This window comes from Netta rufina (assembly GCF_964035555.1).
Source record: "Netta rufina genome assembly, chromosome: 11".
Classification (NCBI taxonomy): Eukaryota; Metazoa; Chordata; class Aves; order Anseriformes; family Anatidae; genus Netta; species Netta rufina.
The window spans coordinates 8,910,925-8,928,657 of record NC_140134.1 but is presented as its reverse complement, the minus strand read 5'-3'; the positions used below and the strand labels follow the sequence as shown (position 1 = coordinate 8,928,657).

At 41.1% G+C, this 17,733-nt stretch overlaps 1 protein-coding gene across 1 annotated transcript; it reads left to right on the top strand.

Moving 5' to 3' along the window:
- Positions 1-2,020: 2,020 nt before the first annotated feature.
- On the top strand, positions 2,021-14,034 carry CHRNB4 (cholinergic receptor nicotinic beta 4 subunit; the record flags this gene model as incomplete). Its single annotated transcript, XM_084293382.1, has 6 exons — positions 2,021-2,075; positions 6,470-6,615; positions 7,470-7,514; positions 7,641-7,750; positions 10,824-11,796; positions 13,865-14,034. The coding sequence occupies 6 exons, from the start codon at positions 2,021-2,023 to the stop codon at positions 14,003-14,005; spliced, it is 1,470 nt and encodes a 489-aa protein (XP_084149508.1). The 3' UTR covers positions 14,006-14,034.
- Between the last annotated feature and the right edge of the window lie 3,699 nt (positions 14,035-17,733).

The following is a 17,733-nucleotide window of genomic DNA, read 5'->3' as shown; positions in this document are numbered from 1 at the left end:
TAGCACAAGTGACCAAGGAAGCCCTTCAGTGACCTGTTGGTAAGAATGAACAGACATGAATTGCAGAGGAAAGAATATGGCCAAAAAGAAGGAACACAGCTGTGGTCATTCTTCCTGTCCAGCTTCAGCAGCAAAAATCAGTGCACAATCTGTGACTCTGGCTCTGTGACCACCCGCCAGTTTGGTGAATCTGTCCCAGTCAGTTTTCTTATACCTTGAGCTGCTATTCAACTCTCAAGCATCAAGCAGTGTACATGGTACAAGTGCAATGGCTTCAGGGTGCATACATCTGTTACTCCTGTGACTGCTGCTGAAGCACAGAGGTTGGGTTGGCAGATGTAAGATTTGCCTTTGAGGATAAATAGGTCATATATCAGAAAGTAAAAACAGAGAAACAGCTGCAGTCCTTCTTCCCCAACAGACTGGTACTTTGTTCAACCATACCCATAACAACTAAAGGCATAGTCCCTTGAGAGCAATTCCCCATTCAACATTGCTTAGCAGTGGGCACAAGAGCGTAGCAAAGTCAGCTGGTAGAGGCCTATGATGAGGTACAAGCGAAGCAAACCATGGTGAGGAGCCAGAAGTGAAGGGCTCAGCATAAACACTTTCCTTGGCACATACTTACTAGAGTTTGTTACTATTAAAATAGAACAATTTGCTGTAGGAAAGCTCAATTTCAACATGCGCTTTCTCTGCTTTCCTCCAGCTTTTGAAGTTTTCATTGCAGTTAGTCCATTCACACGCAATCACTTGGATTGCACTGGCTTTTTTAGTGACAAATAAAAAAATAGGTGGTGGCTACAGTGCTTAAAGGAAAGGCAATGAATTGCTCAATGCTACACCAACAGCTTGCCTCAAAATAGCAGCAGTTGCCCTTCTCCAAATAGCTCCAGTTAGAAAGCAACTGTGCTTGATGCAGAAGTAAAGATTAAGGGTCTGGTACATACATGGGTTATGCTGGTAAATATATATATATATATATATAAATATATATATATATATATATAAATAAATAAATAATGCCTCCACTGGGAGTTAGACTGCTGGGAGATGGGACGAGCTCAGAACTGCATCCTGCGGCCACCATATGCAGAGAGGAATCTCAATATGAGGATAAGATAATAACTAGAAGATTAACTTATGTTTTCTAACCAGGAACTTCAGTCTGCCATACAGTGCTTGCAAAGGACACCTAAACTCTTCTTATCCCTTCTTTCTATACCTCTTCCCATGGCAAATCCCAAAACATGATACTCTATACTCTGCTGAACCCTTCAGCTATAAATGATAACTTCCTTAAGATTTCTCTAACACTGCTCTGGAATGTCTTTATGGCTATTGGCTATTTCTCACCAAGCTGCATTTGCTTTCTTCTACAAATTCAGTCAAATGCTAATGACAGCAGATTCCCCCTTCCTCTCCAGCTGCTCCCAGAAAGCCTTTTAGAGTTCTAGTTTATAGAGATCACATGTGCAGGCCTTGGAGTGGAAGAGGGCTGTAAACAGGCAGTCGACTGTTTCTCTTAACACAGAAGATAAGTTTCTGCTAGGGCTGCAATTCATTGACATGACTTTTACTAAAAGTTCTTATGGCACAAAGTTATATCCAGCTCTTCCCACATAGCTATTCCCACCCACTGCATTTATTAACCAGAAATCCTTCTAAATGTTATCTAGTAGCATGAATTAAGCAGTTGTGTTTTGCAGATCATGTTCCTTAGCTTGCTCTTTCATTTCCTCTTATTCGACATTATCACATTATGTTCCTCTTCTTATGTGCTTTTCCTCTCCACAAAGCTCTTTAAACAGCTGCAAAGGGGGAGGGACCACTACGCTTATGAAAACTCCACTTTGCAGAATGCTTCTGCCAGGTCCTACTGTCTGTCTCTTTCCAGGGATTTAATACCTCCAAGATCCAGGTTTGCTTTTACATCTCTTCCTTGTGCAACCCTGACAACAGAGCCTACTGCCAGCTGTCTTAATTGAAGAACAGTAATCCACCTCTTCTTCTTGTTGCCATGAGGAATGCATACACCCTCTTTCTCTTTGTAGTGGGCTCCTATTATTTTAACGGTAAGTGATCTTTTCTTTCAGATACAGTTTGCAAAACAGTGTTAGCTTTCAGGGCTAGGAGATAGATGATACCATTCGTAACTACCACCTCAGTAGGCTGCAGACTTTACGAAAATGCATGAAATTGATTGTTTTAGTGTTGTTTCTGGCTCATTCGGTATCAACAAATCCACTACGATGCATATGTAAGTTGGACATAAAATGACAGAGCAGTAGGAGATGACATTGATAACCAGTAAAGAATGTTCCTTTAGATGCTCCCAGGATAATCTGTGACAGGAAAAGCAGGCGTTGCGTTTAGAGTGAAAAAAAGAAAAAATTAACCAAGACATAAAGCATAAATGAGAGAGATCTCCCCCCTCTGTACAATTATTGACTCAAGCTTGTGTATTTGCAAAGTTCTTATTTCCTAATTGTTTGATTCATACATAATTAATGTTTAAATTCAATTAGAATACATAAATATATATTTAAAAATGTAAACATACATTAAGAACATTTTCTTCAGCCTGTCAGGATTTCTTGCCTATGTTTTAGCCAACACGCACAGCTCAACAGCAGCACACAATAGTGCATTTACCTTGGGAGCATCTTCCCATGGAGAGACTCCACTGAAGCGTTCGGAGTGAAACTGGCAGAAAGTGAACTGGGACAAAAATCACATTTTCCTATATGTACCTAGTCAACCTGCAGTTTTGTTTCTTCTGTACTTCAGAAAACATCTGCTTTGTAACAACTGCAGGGTGAGGGCCTACTTTAGATTACACATTTTTGAATCCATCAGCATTTCCTTTTTATTTGCATTAATTGCACTGCAGAAGTTAAAATACGCTGTAAAATACAGTAAATTCACTATTACTTGCTTAGGAACAATAAGCATTCCAAAGTAGTGTGCATTGTCCTGAGACGCCATGTAAATCTTTTTACTCAGGAGTACACTGAGAAGTAACAACATCACTAAGTAATTTCAGAGAAGATAATAGGATTGTCTTATTGCTGCATCCTACTTGCTCTTTCCCAATTATAGATGGGAATTTGGTATGTCACCATTGTCAACATAAGTCATTTGCAAAAGAGGAAAGACCAAAATGACAATAGGTTGTGCAATACATTATTTCTAAACTATTATTATTTCAACAGTTATTAAAATAACTGGTTAGGGAAATGGGGGAAGCATGTCTTCTGTTAAATTCTATAGTTTAGATAGTGGTAACAGTGCACTTGCCTATATTTGTCGACACTGCTCCTTATTCTGTTCTGGGGAAATCATGCCAACTTATTTGTCACTACACTGAAAATAAGCAGTACAGCACAGACTGAGCAGTTGTTGCATTTTTTATATTTAACTTTGACCATGTAAAAAGTAAAGTTTGCACAGAGTATTGAATCAAGCCTGTTTTTGTTTCTTCTACTGTGAAATTGAAAGCATGCTAAAGCAGTTTGTTTTTAACAGTAATACCCCTACAAAGAGAATACGAATTTATTGCAGAATCTGTGCTGCAATTTATGGGGTAATTTGCTTTCCTTGTCATGGAGGAGATGTGTAGCATGTTCAGTGAAGCTATGAAAATTTCACTAGCTCAGGATCCACCCCAATGTGTTTTCCCTATTACTTTCAGTACACAAATACACTTTACCCCCAAATTAGGGCTGCTTCATCATTATTGTTAAAATCATTTCTCTAAAAGCAACGTTTTACTCCCTGCAACATTTGTGGTGATTACTGCTATTTGGAGAAAAGGAGTTTGCGAGGGGAAAAAGTACGCTTGCATTTCTTTTAACTCTGAGGAGAAAAACAGGAGTTTTCAAATGCGCAACCACTGACATCATGAAATACATATAAGGACAATTTTGTTTTCATTAGGTGCCATCTGGTTACTATAAGATTGGTAATGGAAAGTAGATTATAAAAATTATTCAAGAGCCACTCATTTTTACACTTTATTTACAGGCAGATTAGACCTGGCAACCTTTAAGGCAGGGCACTGCTGACATCTAGCGGCATGTGATACAGGCAGCTGAGTGAGGTAGAGTAGCCCCTCTGACCTTAATTTTTGATGATTAAGTTCTTTAAAAGTTGGGATGGTGTGGCAATTTTGTTAATAATTCTTCATTATAGAAACCCCTTCCCTAAGAACAGAGAACAGTATCTCAAAGGGCTTCATTATTTAACAGGCTGTTTTTATAATTAAGTCATGGCAGTCATTCAGCTGCATAAAGTTTATTGACAAAGTCAGTACTTCGAAATCTGAGCTGTTCTCATCAGACATGGAGACCCACAGTATGTTGTGATTTGCAGACCAGATGACCACGACTTCCCAAATCAGGTTTCAGAGAACAAGCAGTGACTACTGTACCTTCAGAATTAGGTTTCTGTAAATATTCTGCAGTTTCCACTTTTCTCACTGCTTAGGCAAACACTCCATACACTAGAATAACTACAGAAAGATGGGAACACAGGGAAACCATATTTAAAAATTCAAACAAGAATTCACTCTCTGTGCTAGCAACATTCAGCAACCACTATATGAAACAACCCAAATGACAATTTATTTATATTTTAATTATAGCAGTCAGTTTATGTCACTTATATATGCAGTAGCAACACAAATATTTGCTTAAAAATTAAAAATAAAATAAAAATAACTAATCAAGATTATCTCTTTAGCTACCATGAGGCTTTTCAGCTATCCCTGTAAACACAAAACAATCCATTCCTGGAATGAAGCCCCATTTTCTACACAGTATAAACTTTAGCTCCATCTTAATTGCAATACAAAAAAAAAAAAAAAAAGAATCTGGAGCTTAGCAAGGATCAACATAGCTCTAGCTTGATAAGCCTTTGATTAGGCAGGCTTACATTGGGGATAAATATAACATTAAAATATCACATGATACTAAGGTTTTCATAATGACTTGTGCAGGAGTACAAAGCAAGTGTGAATCACAAAACCAACCACCCCAACAAACACAGATGTTTTCCCAAATGGCTTGGGATGTACTTGAGAAGCCTATTCTAGAGGACCCTATTACAGTTAAGGATGTGTGACAAAATCTGTGCTACCAATGACGTAGCACATACTCCTTTTAAGAGAATTAAAGCATGCCTGCTGTTTATCTCATCCTTTCCCCACAGCTTGAGTAAAAGCTGTTCTTAGATATGAAAGATCCGTTTGATGAAATTTTCTTCCATGTCTCCCCACTTCATACTGGATCAGAAACAAGTTCTTAAGGTATTTTTATATCTGAGTGTAATTCAAAATTACCACGTTTCAAGAGAGATTTGTTCCCTCTAGCAACTTACAGCCCAGTTCACATGGAAGCAAATATGCTGTAGAGACACGCTTTTAATTTCTGCAATTTCTAGGGTTGTTAGGTGCCCTTTCCTAATCACGCTATTCACTGGACTAGAATCTGTTTTCATTAACGCCTGTGTCCATCACTGCCAGGTGTACCACACAACACAGAATTACTCTACATAGAGCAGAATCGCTCTCCTGCAAAGAGACGATACTGCTGGTAGGTTGTTACCAGAACCTTCGTCATCAGTATTATTACGTGGTCGACACTGGTTTGAAAAGTCCACTACCATGCCATAAAAAAGCAAACATGAGAACATGGGACCCAGTCACCTCTGGAGCTGTGCCATAAGCCATCCTGCTCCACAGGGAACGTTCAGGCTTGTTTGACAGCAGCTTGCAGATCCTGTATTTTGCAGTTACTGGACTCCAGCTTTAGCTGCCTAAGATTTAAAGCATTTGTGCTAGTCCATAAATCAGGTTTGATTTTACACATAAAGTAAGGCATATATTAGTGCCTCTGGATTTCATATAAAATTATTCTGAAACAGAAACATCACTGGCCACCAAAGAGCTCCCAATCCTTAAAAATACCCTATGACTCCTGCAGCTCATCCTCTGGTTTTCCCTACGCAGACCAGAGTCTTCCAATTTGTTCCTGTGCCTGCAACTCTTTCCTTGTCTCCTGTGACAACGAAGAGAAAAGTCACACCCAGACTCCCTCCATTTAGATCTTTGAAACATTCTTCCTGTGTTATTAAGAAGGTGGGTTTCCTCCTAGTTTCTGAATGCACTCCCCAAAGTACCTATCAACCTGAGCTTTGCATTTTACTGTGGGGAAAACAAAAACAAACACAAACACATAGTGCCCTGAACTATCTGATTTTGATCTATGCTCTGTGAAAGACAGTCAGCTTCAGCAGAACAGATACTGGTGCAAGCACCACATCCTTCTGCTCCTGCAAAACGACAGTCTTTAGAAAATCAAAAGCCCTCATTGCTTCATGAAGATGATCGGATGCACAGGTGTTCCATGATCTCTACATCATGCCACTTGGTGTCCCTTCTGTAAGCCCGTTCCGTGATGTTTTACAGGAAGCACCGCGGCAGATGCTGAAGAAAAGTTAATGAACCACCTACTGAGTCCTGACAGGTACAATAAGTTAATTCGCCCGGCTGTCAACTCATCCCAGTTGGTATCTATAGAACTGCAGGTTTCCTTGGCACAGCTCATCAGCGTGGTAAGCTCACATTAAGCTACACCTTTTAGTTCATTACTATGGACACAGCACTCTTAAGTAAAAGCCAGACTGGTGTTAGTCTGTCCCCACTATTTTCTACTTTGCATAACACGCAGGGCCCATACGTGCAGTTTGCAGGTTTTATTTCAGAACGCAGCTACAACAATCTATGCCTAAGGACAGCAGACAGATCTTCATCCAATACAATCCCACTGATCAATAATCAAGATCCTTCTCCGGATTCAGTAAGGCTGCAGTGAGTTACACCAGGTCAGGATCTCTCCTGGGCTGTGCACATAATGTCACTGCTTGCCATTACTCCTTGAGCTATCACTGCACTCCCTGACAAAGCATTCCCTTTCCAGATTTCTTGTAGGCCCCCTTTGGTACCGAAAGACCACTATAAGGTTTTCTGGTAGAAACTCCTACTAGTTCCATGAAGATGAACCTCCTAGATAAGAGCTTACGTGGCAAACCTTACATAAACTTTACACAAATTCTTTTAGAGCTTTTTGGTGGCGAAAGTTTGCCTCCTGTTTCAAATCAGACCCATGGGGGAAAAAAAGTCAGCTTGCAGGGGAGAAATTGTTCCCAAGGAGTGGCATTCACACCAGTCACAACTGTCCTTGTTAAAAGCCACTTGGAGCTACCTGCTTGTGGGGTGACAATACATTACCAGTATGTGCACAAAGCCAGGCATCTACCAGTAGAGAACTGCCTGTTTTGAAATACACCACGCAAAATCATTCTGTACAGTTGGAAATATCCTTGAAAGGCTAGAAAGAATAAATCTTATTACTGCAATAAAATGGAACATTTCAGAGGACAGCTTTTCTCTGTCTCTTCCCCTGCAGAATGAACGGGAACAGATCATGACTACAAATGTCTGGCTGAACCAGGTAACAAAACCCACAGAGGCACGTCCTTGCAAAGCACAAACAGCACTGCTTTCACTACATCACAGTGATTGTTTTGTTTGTGATGGTCTGGATCCTCCCATCGATAACATATAATTCTTCTCCTAGGAGTGGATTGATTATCGTTTGGCTTGGAAGCCTTCTGACTATGAAGGAATAAATACGCTGAGAATACCTGCAAAACACATCTGGCTGCCAGACATTGTGCTTTACAATAAGTAAGTAAAACATCCCTAATTTATACAGATGGTGAACAAAATGTTAACCACAGATTGAGAAAAAAGCATCAGAACCAATGATGTAGGTCTGACAAGTCTGAAACTAAAGGGTAGACCTTTTAGCCAGTATCAAGTATATCTGGCAGAGGTACTGGCCTTAAAGATCATTTCAGCAAAATTGGGACTCTAGGCAGAGAGATTCTAGCAGATCTGGGGCAAGTCTGCAGCATGAGTTGTTACAACACCAGATCGATGAAAAGGCTCACAACTGAGACACAAGGCTTTATCAGCTTAGACTACTTGGAAAGCTTGGAAAGAATGAATTTTAAGAACAAGCACAGCTGCACGCTGACCAGGTTTCAACAAAGACAGCTGGAATTCTATCAGACATCTTAGGCACTGTGCTAGATTTTTATCTCCTACTTCTTCTCTCCTTCCACCACAGACTCCAGGACATAAACCTGCTTCAAGCTCACAGACAACAGAACTCCATGAGTTAATATTAACTTTCAAAACCAGATTATATTCTATTTTCATAAAGCATTCAAAAGTCAATTATAAGAATATATAACGAATCTGTCAACATTTGACCCCACTGCTTCACGGTACTAAGAAAAATAAAACCTTGGAGCTAGAACATAGTTCGATTTTTCTTTCAAACAACTGCTGATATTTTTGGGTTTTGTTTTTAAGTCTCTAGCAAAATGTTGAAGTAGGTAATACCATTTTTTTGGAAAACAAACAAACACCACAATAACCAAAACTTATAATACACTTTCATGATACTTTGAAAACTGATGAATTCATGAACGCAAGATGGTTTACTAACATGTACAGATGGGAAACCTAGGAAGTTTATATATAACTGAATTAAGTCCCTGGAATCCTACTACTGGAAATCAGATTTGAGAAATATTTAAATACTAAAAACTATTGTATTAGTCACAAAATAATTCAGCTAGTGGATTAGGATGTACTCTGCCTCATCAAATCTTGTTCTGCTAAATTGTGTCCCCGCCCCCGGCGTCTTTCTTCCTTTTCCCCAAATAGTATCATTTAGTGGATTGTAAGAAGGGAAAGGAACATTTTTTAAAGGCTTCCTAAATGTACAGAAACAAGCTTTTAGCAACACCATATTGGTGGTTTTTTTTGTTTGTTTGTTTGTTTTGTTTTTGTTTTTGTTTTTTTACATCAGTACAAAGCTTGAAATTAAAGTTTTAGGTAAGGACCAATCCCCCTGTAACTTTCTTCTGCTGGAGCAGTGTTTTGTAGGCAGCAGTCAGTCCAGCACAGTCCCTACAAGGAAAACAGACGATCATTCCTGCACCACACAGCTCTGTCCAAATGCAGGCGGCACAGGGGGCTGCAGAGGACACTGAGAGAGCACCACCAGCTTGGTCTCAGAGCTCAGGCAGGGGCAGCAAGCAAAAGCACCTGCATATTCTCAGCCCAGAAGTCTATGCAGTATTATGGCTTAACTGTAAATCTAACTCAGGGAAATAGAGACATGTGAGAGACAAAATAGTTTCTTTACTAAAAATAAATAACTAACTAAATACACACACACACACAGACTGGCAACCAACTAAAGACCCTTACACACTGTAGCCTCTCACTTCTGCACTTAGTTGTTTCACTGCCTACACAAATTAGCTGCAAGGGTCTCAGCTCAGCAGTGCTAGGCTCCGGGACGTCTTTGCATCGCCAAGTGTAACCAATCTGGAGGGCAGCTATACACGTGCCAAGCCTTGGATGCTTGCACTGATTTTTTGCTCAGAAAAATCAACCTTAGTACAGAAACAGCTCTATTTTTATGACTTGTCAACAGACAGGTGATTCACTAGACTTTCTTATTAACTCCCAAGGAGCAAATTTCCCATTGGAGTAAAAGGGTGCTATCTAATCACAGTCAGTTGAACTTCCTCTGTTTACACTTTGACTTTGGTATTTTAGTTGTGCAGATAACATATTGTCTCTAAATTGTATGAGCTTCCTTACAAATGTAGCTGTTTATCCAAAAGGAAATGGGATATATCTAGTCCAGACTCACTTTTGCAGCCTAACAAGTGTCTAACCCAGTTTTAATAACAGCAATTGAGTTTCCTCTTCCATCAATAAAGAGTCACTGAAAGTTCCTCCTCCCTCCTGTTACAATTTCCTTGGTTAGCAGGACTGGCTGAGTTTGAAAGGCATCGCATAGCATGCTTGAAAAGATGCAGTGAATACACTACCAAACACTAGATTTCAAGGAAATTTCTCACAATTGACCACACTTCTGCCTCAGCATACTTCATAGGATAAACAATCCCATGTTGTTTGCCCAGAAACACTGGAAAAGAAACCGTACTGACTACTGACTGATAATGATCCTCTCCCTGAATTAAAGGACCCAGCATAACACAGGAGACTCTCCTGGTGTAAGCTCAGCATTTGGAGGAGACACAAAACCAACATCATTTGTGGGCATTAAGAACCCTGTGGCTTGTCTGGTCTGGTTTTGTAATATGTAAGCATTAACTGGAACAAGCCGATCAATTATAAACTATATAATTACATTTCCTCTGCCTGCACTCTCCCTGCATTTCTAACTAGCACTGCACATCCTTATTTCCTTGCCTAAGTCACTTAGGAGCGTTGCTGTGTGCTCTTAGCAGTGGCTGTGCTCCAGACCAAAGGTACCTCTGTTTTCTTGCTGGATGATCTCATTTTTACTCAGCCTTCAAAGACATTGTAAACCCTAATTACTGTAAAAAATATTTAAAAGCACTTTCAGTTCTTTCGACAAAATGGACATGCAAATTTATTATTTAATAACCATTTTATGAAAATAATTTTCCGTAAGCATCGGACAAAATATCAGTTCTCTAACTGGGAGAAATGCATACTTTAATCTCCCTATCAAATTATAGCTGCCTACAACATAGATTTCAAAACTGAAATCTTCCTAAGCTTTAATTACAGCAACAACTGAGGCCCACAAGACAAAGAATGCAAGTTTTTCTGTTTTGAACTGTGTTTTCCCTTTTAATGTTTGCTGGTCTTCTCTCCTTTTTCTTTTCCCTTGTTTCATTAGCGCCGATGGCACGTACGAAGTTTCACTGTACACAAATGTCATTGTACAGAACAATGGAAGCATTCGCTGGTTGCCTCCAGCCATTTACAAGAGTGCCTGCAAGATCGAGGTTAAACATTTCCCATTTGATCAACAAAACTGCACCTTAAAGTTCCGGTCTTGGACATATGATCATACAGAAATTGATATGGTACTAAAAACATCCATGGCAAGCATGGACGACTTCACACCCAGTGGAGAATGGGACATTGTAGCACTCCCTGGAAGAAGGACTGTAAATCCTTTGGATCCCAATTATGTCGATGTGACATACGACTTCATTATTAAAAGGAAACCTCTTTTCTATACCATCAATCTTATCATTCCCTGTGTGCTAATTACTTCCTTAGCCATCCTGGTGTTCTACTTGCCTTCAGACTGTGGTGAAAAAATGACCTTATGCATATCTGTGTTGCTTGCCTTGACTGTGTTCTTACTGCTGATCTCCAAAATTGTCCCTCCAACATCTCTGGATGTTCCGCTAATTGGGAAGTATCTCATGTTTACAATGGTTCTAGTCACCTTCTCAATAGTTACCAGTGTCTGCGTACTCAATGTCCACCACAGATCTCCAAGTACTCACACTATGCCTCCTTGGGTAAAACTGGTTTTCCTTGAAAGACTCCCAGCCTATCTGTTCATGAAGCGTCCAGAAAATAATTCTCCACGGCAAAAGCTGTGCAACTGCAAAAAGACAAGAGCAGAGAATCTTTCCATGGACCCAGCCGTCTTGTACAAGAACTCTACCTACTTTGTGAACACAGCTTCTGCCAAAAAATATGATATGAAAATCACTGAGACTCTTGACAATGTCAGCAACCATCAAGATTTCAGGTTAAGATCAGGCATGAAATTTTCTCCTGAAGTCCAAGAAGCAATTGATGGAGTCAGTTTTATAGCAGAGCACATGAAAAGTGATGACAATGACCAAAGTGTAAGTAAAAATCAGAAATCATCCCGGTCTTTCCAAACTTCATCCCTTGTCCTCTGTAGCATGCTGTTCTTCAGGAAGGAGATTTGAATTCCCTAGCTAGCTTGAAGATTTTAGAGATTCTACCCACAGGTTATCAGACAAAATAACGTTTGCCATTAAAACAACTTCATGAACAGTAACTCAGTAAAGCCAATGCTTTCCTAGAAAGTAACTCGGATGTTTCTAAAAAGAAAAGAGAATGGTGGTTACCCAGTAAATCATGAAACATCCTCAAAAAGCTGCATTGTGACATTCAAGTAATGTCTAGCAGGGGGGGGGGAAATACTGAGTTCCAGGTCTGGGAGAATGCCATTTAAGAATATTTTCCCCCAATGTATTCAGAAAGACTTGAACCTGATCAGCCCATGTTAACCAAAAACAACATACCTGCAGCTCAAGCTTTAATTTACCTAAGTGGGCACAGAAGAAGGATTTAGTAAAATTGGGAAACAACTTGCAGACATCTTCTTCGCCCTAAGATCTCTGTCCATAACTGAGCAAGACATTATGTTGCTCTGTTATGGCAAATACAGTGGGTAGAATCAAGACCCTAATGCCAGCAGAGATGTTACTTCTTCCATTTGAGTTAAGGGAGACTTGTTATCAGCTATGAGAAGTACAGGATTCAAGACATGTTTAAGCAGTGTTGCTGGTGTCCTGTTCACATGCCCTGCTCATGTGTAACTAGCTGGCACGCTGAAGCTGATATAAATACACTGCACATAATGCTTGTAAAAACTCAGGTGGTTGGGATTTGTTTAGACCACCGTTAGGAAAAACTGTCAGGCATCCTCTCTGTGACCCCGCTCAGTCCCAGATCCCACTCAGACTCTAGGTTCTCTATTCCTGCTGCGCTCTCTCTCTTCAGCCCAGCAGACTAAATAATTTTATAGTCTGGCTTCTGATATTGCAGAAGTCCCTTGAGGAACATGCTGCTGAGTAGTTCATGTTTTCTATTAACTGAAATTACTGTCAATATAAATAAAGAAGATCAGGAGTTAATGTTAGACATGAGCCTATACATATTGGAACTGCCTGAACAGAAGCATGATTTACAGAGCAGGAAAAAAAATATTCTAATAGCTCAGAAACTCATGCAAGAATACGTCATATATTAAAGGATCTACAGAGGCTCCACTTGAGACTAAGAACAATTTCCGAGGGTATTTCATGCATTAAAAAATAATTGAATGCTTTTTACACAGGGTTTTCTGATATTACATATCACTGTTTTCTGGATTCATAAACTTAATTTCTGCTATCTTCCTTCATTATCACGCTCTGATAACAACCGCTCATGTACATTTCCTATAGCCTCTTTTCAGAAGTGCACAATTCCCATTAGCAGCAGTGGAAATTAGAAGGGTGCGCTGAAAGAAATCTATATAATGTTCTAATGTAAGACGTGAGATAATTGACGAGCATGGTAAAGTCACTGAGGTGATGATGTCCCACACGTAACTAGAATCAATGACAGAGGAGATGCAAATGAAGATTGATATATTCATCCTTTACAATAATAGCCTCAAAGTCACTTCAGGTTGAGAACAGAAACAAAGGCTCACGTTGTGTTTCAACACATGCAAGGCCAAAGGGATTTTAATAAAAACAACAGTACTAATACACATTAAAACCCTTGGTTAAGAAGACTGCTGATAAGAGCTCAGAAGCTAACCTTGTTTAACAGCAGTAAATACTGTTTGTATTTGTCCACTGAGATTAACAGCATCTGCAACCTAAAATTAAAGAAAAAATTCCTTAATTGGATTGTAGCGTGGGTCCTTCCGGACTGATACCAGGCACTGACGCACCAAAAACATCTTAGATAAATTTACAGTATTTTTCTCCACTGCTCAGAATGGTTGCAGGAGACAGAATCCTTCCCAAGTCTAAAGTGATTTTATTCCCTGAACCTTGAGATTTATTTCCTTTTGTTTTCATAATCAAAGACTCTGCATCAGCAAGAGGAAAAGCAAAAGGATATGACAAATTGCTAATACCTTTAATTGGCTTTTTTTTTTTTTTCCAGGTCATTGAAGATTGGAAGTATGTTGCCATGGTAGTGGACAGGCTGTTTCTCTGGATATTCGTCCTTGTTTGTGTCCTGGGGACTGCTGGATTATTTCTGCAGCCACTTTTTCAAAACCCCATTGCTGCCGTGAACCCTTAGTTGTTATTTAAAATTGTCAATGCCTACATAGATGCTGGGTCTCTTTTGGCTCTGTTTCCCCTCTGTTAAATCCGGACTGATGTCAGCTGAGTTGCTCTCACATCAGATTTATGGTAGGGATGTGGAAAGTAGAACTTGACTTGCTAGGTCATTGTGATAGGAAAAAATCCAAAAACATTTCTTTTTTTTTCCAACAAGTTCAGTTCTTCTGGTGGCATCTTGGCCCTTTTTTCAATTATTTGACGTCTGAACATTACCGAGAAAGGCATTTACTGTACAATATGCCAGCTTGGCTCACAGGGATTATTTATTAAAAGGAATTTTATATACATTGCTTCAGGAAAGCCATTTTCTTTCCTTAGAATACTGCACTGTCCATACTTCAAAGAAGGTATTTAGTTCTTTCAAATGCATCAAACTATTTGTGTCTGATTTATAAAGAGCTTGACAGGTGGAATCACTGTTTAGCTGCTTTGAGTGTGATATTTAAGACCGAACTGAGAAACAGAGCCACTTCTGAGGTAACCACTAATAAGTTTCTCATCTTGCCATCTCTGCTACTAGATCAAACAGCAGAGGCTAAATTAACATATCATTAACAAACGTTTATATGCTCTGTTCAGTGATAAAATATAAATAAAATGTAAAATTTCTCCTTTATATAGATTTAGTCCTGAAATGTTCCTGCAAGTTTAACAGCTCGTGTAAGTGGGGGTTACAGACGCTTTCACGAATCTAAAGGCTGAAAGAAAGTCCAGCAGAGCATCTAGAGGACACAACAACTGTGAAAGGTGGCTGGAATCAGGCTAGACACCTGAGAACAAGCAGACCTGTGCATTTTGCTGAGAAGATGTTTACGCAGGTTTAAATACCACCCTCAACAAATTAGCTATGAAAGCTATCATGAGCTAGCACATGGACAGTCTGTAAGCCTTCAGCAAAGGGCAGATCAGGGCCTGAGACTCCCACCACAGAACAATCTCACCAAACTTTGTCCCAGCCAGCTCATATCCTCCACAAAGAGCAATGGGCTGCTGATTCAAACTAAACCAACTGCAGCTTTTGCTAGGGACGCTGTCAGGACACAGAACAATTTTACCACCACTGATAGGTACAACTAGCGACTGGTGAACAAACTGTTAACACCTACTAGTTCTTCTGAAAGGGACCTGAGGCCAACCTGTCCCAGGAGAAGATTAGCAGACACTTAAATGTGTATTAATCAGCAAGCTGCTGGTGAAAACACCTCTGGTTTATTTGCCCTCATCCATCATGCCCTAAGCGACATCCCTACCTAGATCACCATTCCCTAGCAGCTACAGACAAGTACACATTTCAACACGCCACACCAGTCACACAGAGGCCTTCCCAACTGTTCAGAGATACTCCAGGACCTCTGCTGATCCCTACGTTCACTCCTAGCCCTTGTGCTGAACACTCCCAGCACTGCTGCCAGTCCTGCTCCCTGCTGCAGCCCCACTGCTCCCAGTGCCACCACCTGCAGCTGGAGTGCTTGAAGGGGCAGCCTTCCCCAGGGGCCTGAGCACTGCAACACAGCAGCTTAGGAAAGATGCAGTGAAAAAGCAACAGAAGTGGGGTGGGGAAGGCTCCGTGAGCAGCAGCAGCCTCTCTCCTAGGCTGTAGGCTAGAGGAAGGAATGGCTGTAACACTGTCATCCTCCCTTCCAGTCCACTTATGCTGTGTCCTCAAGCTGTGCCCTGAAGGACAGGGCAGGAGGGTGAAGGAGGCCTGTGGGACGGCCCTATTAGTGCTGGTGTGCCCTGGAACCACAGGAGCTGCCTCATCCTCCTCTCCCAGAGGGTGCCAATGCTTCGGTCCCCCCCGAACATTAACTGTTCCGGGAATTTCCCATGGTGCCCGGTGGGTGGTGTAGAGTTGGAAGGGTTCAAACCTTCCTCCATGCCTTCTTCCTCTTAACTGTCTTCTCCCTCTTAAACCCGAATAGCAGAGCTATTTGGCTCCAGCCAACTGTGAGACTGCTCATAGCTGTGAGATGAGATGGAGCCCACACAGCCCCAAGGGAGCAGAGGGGAGAGGGGAGCCTGTGCCCTGCAGGGAGGCACACCCCCATGTTGGGTTATACTCCAGAAGCTGCCGTGGCACAGAACACTACAAGCACATGTGCACACACTGTCACAGCTGCTACGCAGCCTTTTCTGCTTACAGAGAAGCCAGAGGGAAGCCAGAGCAGCTGCTGGTGCTGCACAGTATAAAGGTGAAGCTGCTTTAAATCCCACAACAACTCTGAACAGCCAGTCTGGAAGGGACAGCACAGACGAGCACAGACTTGAACACTGTCTCCAACCACTGCACCCACCTGCAGGGCAGGAGGGAGAGGGACTCACCCATCCAAGCAAGTGAGGCTGCAGCGAGTGGTCCTCAGACCCTGCAGCCCATCAGTAGGCAGATGCTGAGAGCAGAGACCTCTTTCCACCCCCACCAAGAGCACTGCGGCTCCGTCTGGCTCTCACAGCCTCCATCAGTCTCCTACCAATACTTACCCTCTCGCCTCATCCACCCCGCACTGCCTGAACGCATCTGAACGAGGCCCCCAGTGCTCCTGTCTCACTCAGTCTGATCCTGTGAGCAGCAGCGATGGGTAACACTCGGCTCTGTAACTGCAGCCTTCAGCTCCGATACCCCCCTGGCGCAGCCGAGAGCTTCCAAAAGGATCTGGCAGCTCAGCTGGCAGCCACCATGGAGCTCAGGCAAATCCAGGCCTCGACTTGACAAACCCAGAAAGGGCTTTCAGAAGGCACAACCCTGGCCCCAGGAAGATCCCTTCAGGGCTCGAGCTCCTCACTCAAGATATGGTGAGCTCTGGGACTTTCCATGGCTGCCGTACTCCTGTTTAATCACAAGTAAAGCGATATGCTTTTCTCAGGTTATGTTCTCAGAAACCACTTTGGCATTTTTGTCAAGTTTTCAGAAGTAACTCTCATAGCAAACTTCAGAATGGGAAATTTCACCCAAATTGCTAAAATTTCACAAAATTTTACAAAATTTTGACCTCTTAAAACTGTGGTTTCAAATTGGTAAATGCTATTTTTGCCTCTCAGCAGCTCTGCCTACGTAAGACATAAACCATCCCAGATTAACTTGTCAAAGAATCACAGGGTTTTCCATCTTGATTTCTTGACAAAATTTCAAAACCAGAAATTTTCCAGAGAAATTGAAACATTAAAAATGTATTCTTGCAGGATAATATGAATATGATAAGGTCCCAGTTCATCAAACAAAATAAACTTTAACTTTCCTACTTTTCAAGGTTTTTACAGCAATACTTTCATTAAAAAAGGAAGAATGTGGTCATTCAAAACATATTTTCCACTAAAACTGTTTCAATGAAAGTGCACAACCAGCTGTTGCTTCCCTTCTGGTGAAGAAAAGGTTCTGATGACGTCCCCTCCATTCCCTAGTATGGTGTGAGGGTATTCTTTTCCTCATCACCTGATTTGATCAAGATTTGATCTTAACAAATCTTAACAAAAAGGAAGCCATTTCAAAGTAGCACGATCATTAAAAAGCAAAGGCTACAAAGTTTGTTACTGCAGATATTCTTGGGGGAATGAGCTTTCCCCTGTCCATACAGATTCTTCTATGTACTTCTGCAATGCAGTCATGGTGACGTGTTCTTATTGTATCACTCTCCCTGGACAGAAAAATAATCCTACCTCACATCTGAGCTGATTTCACCAGGAGCTTCA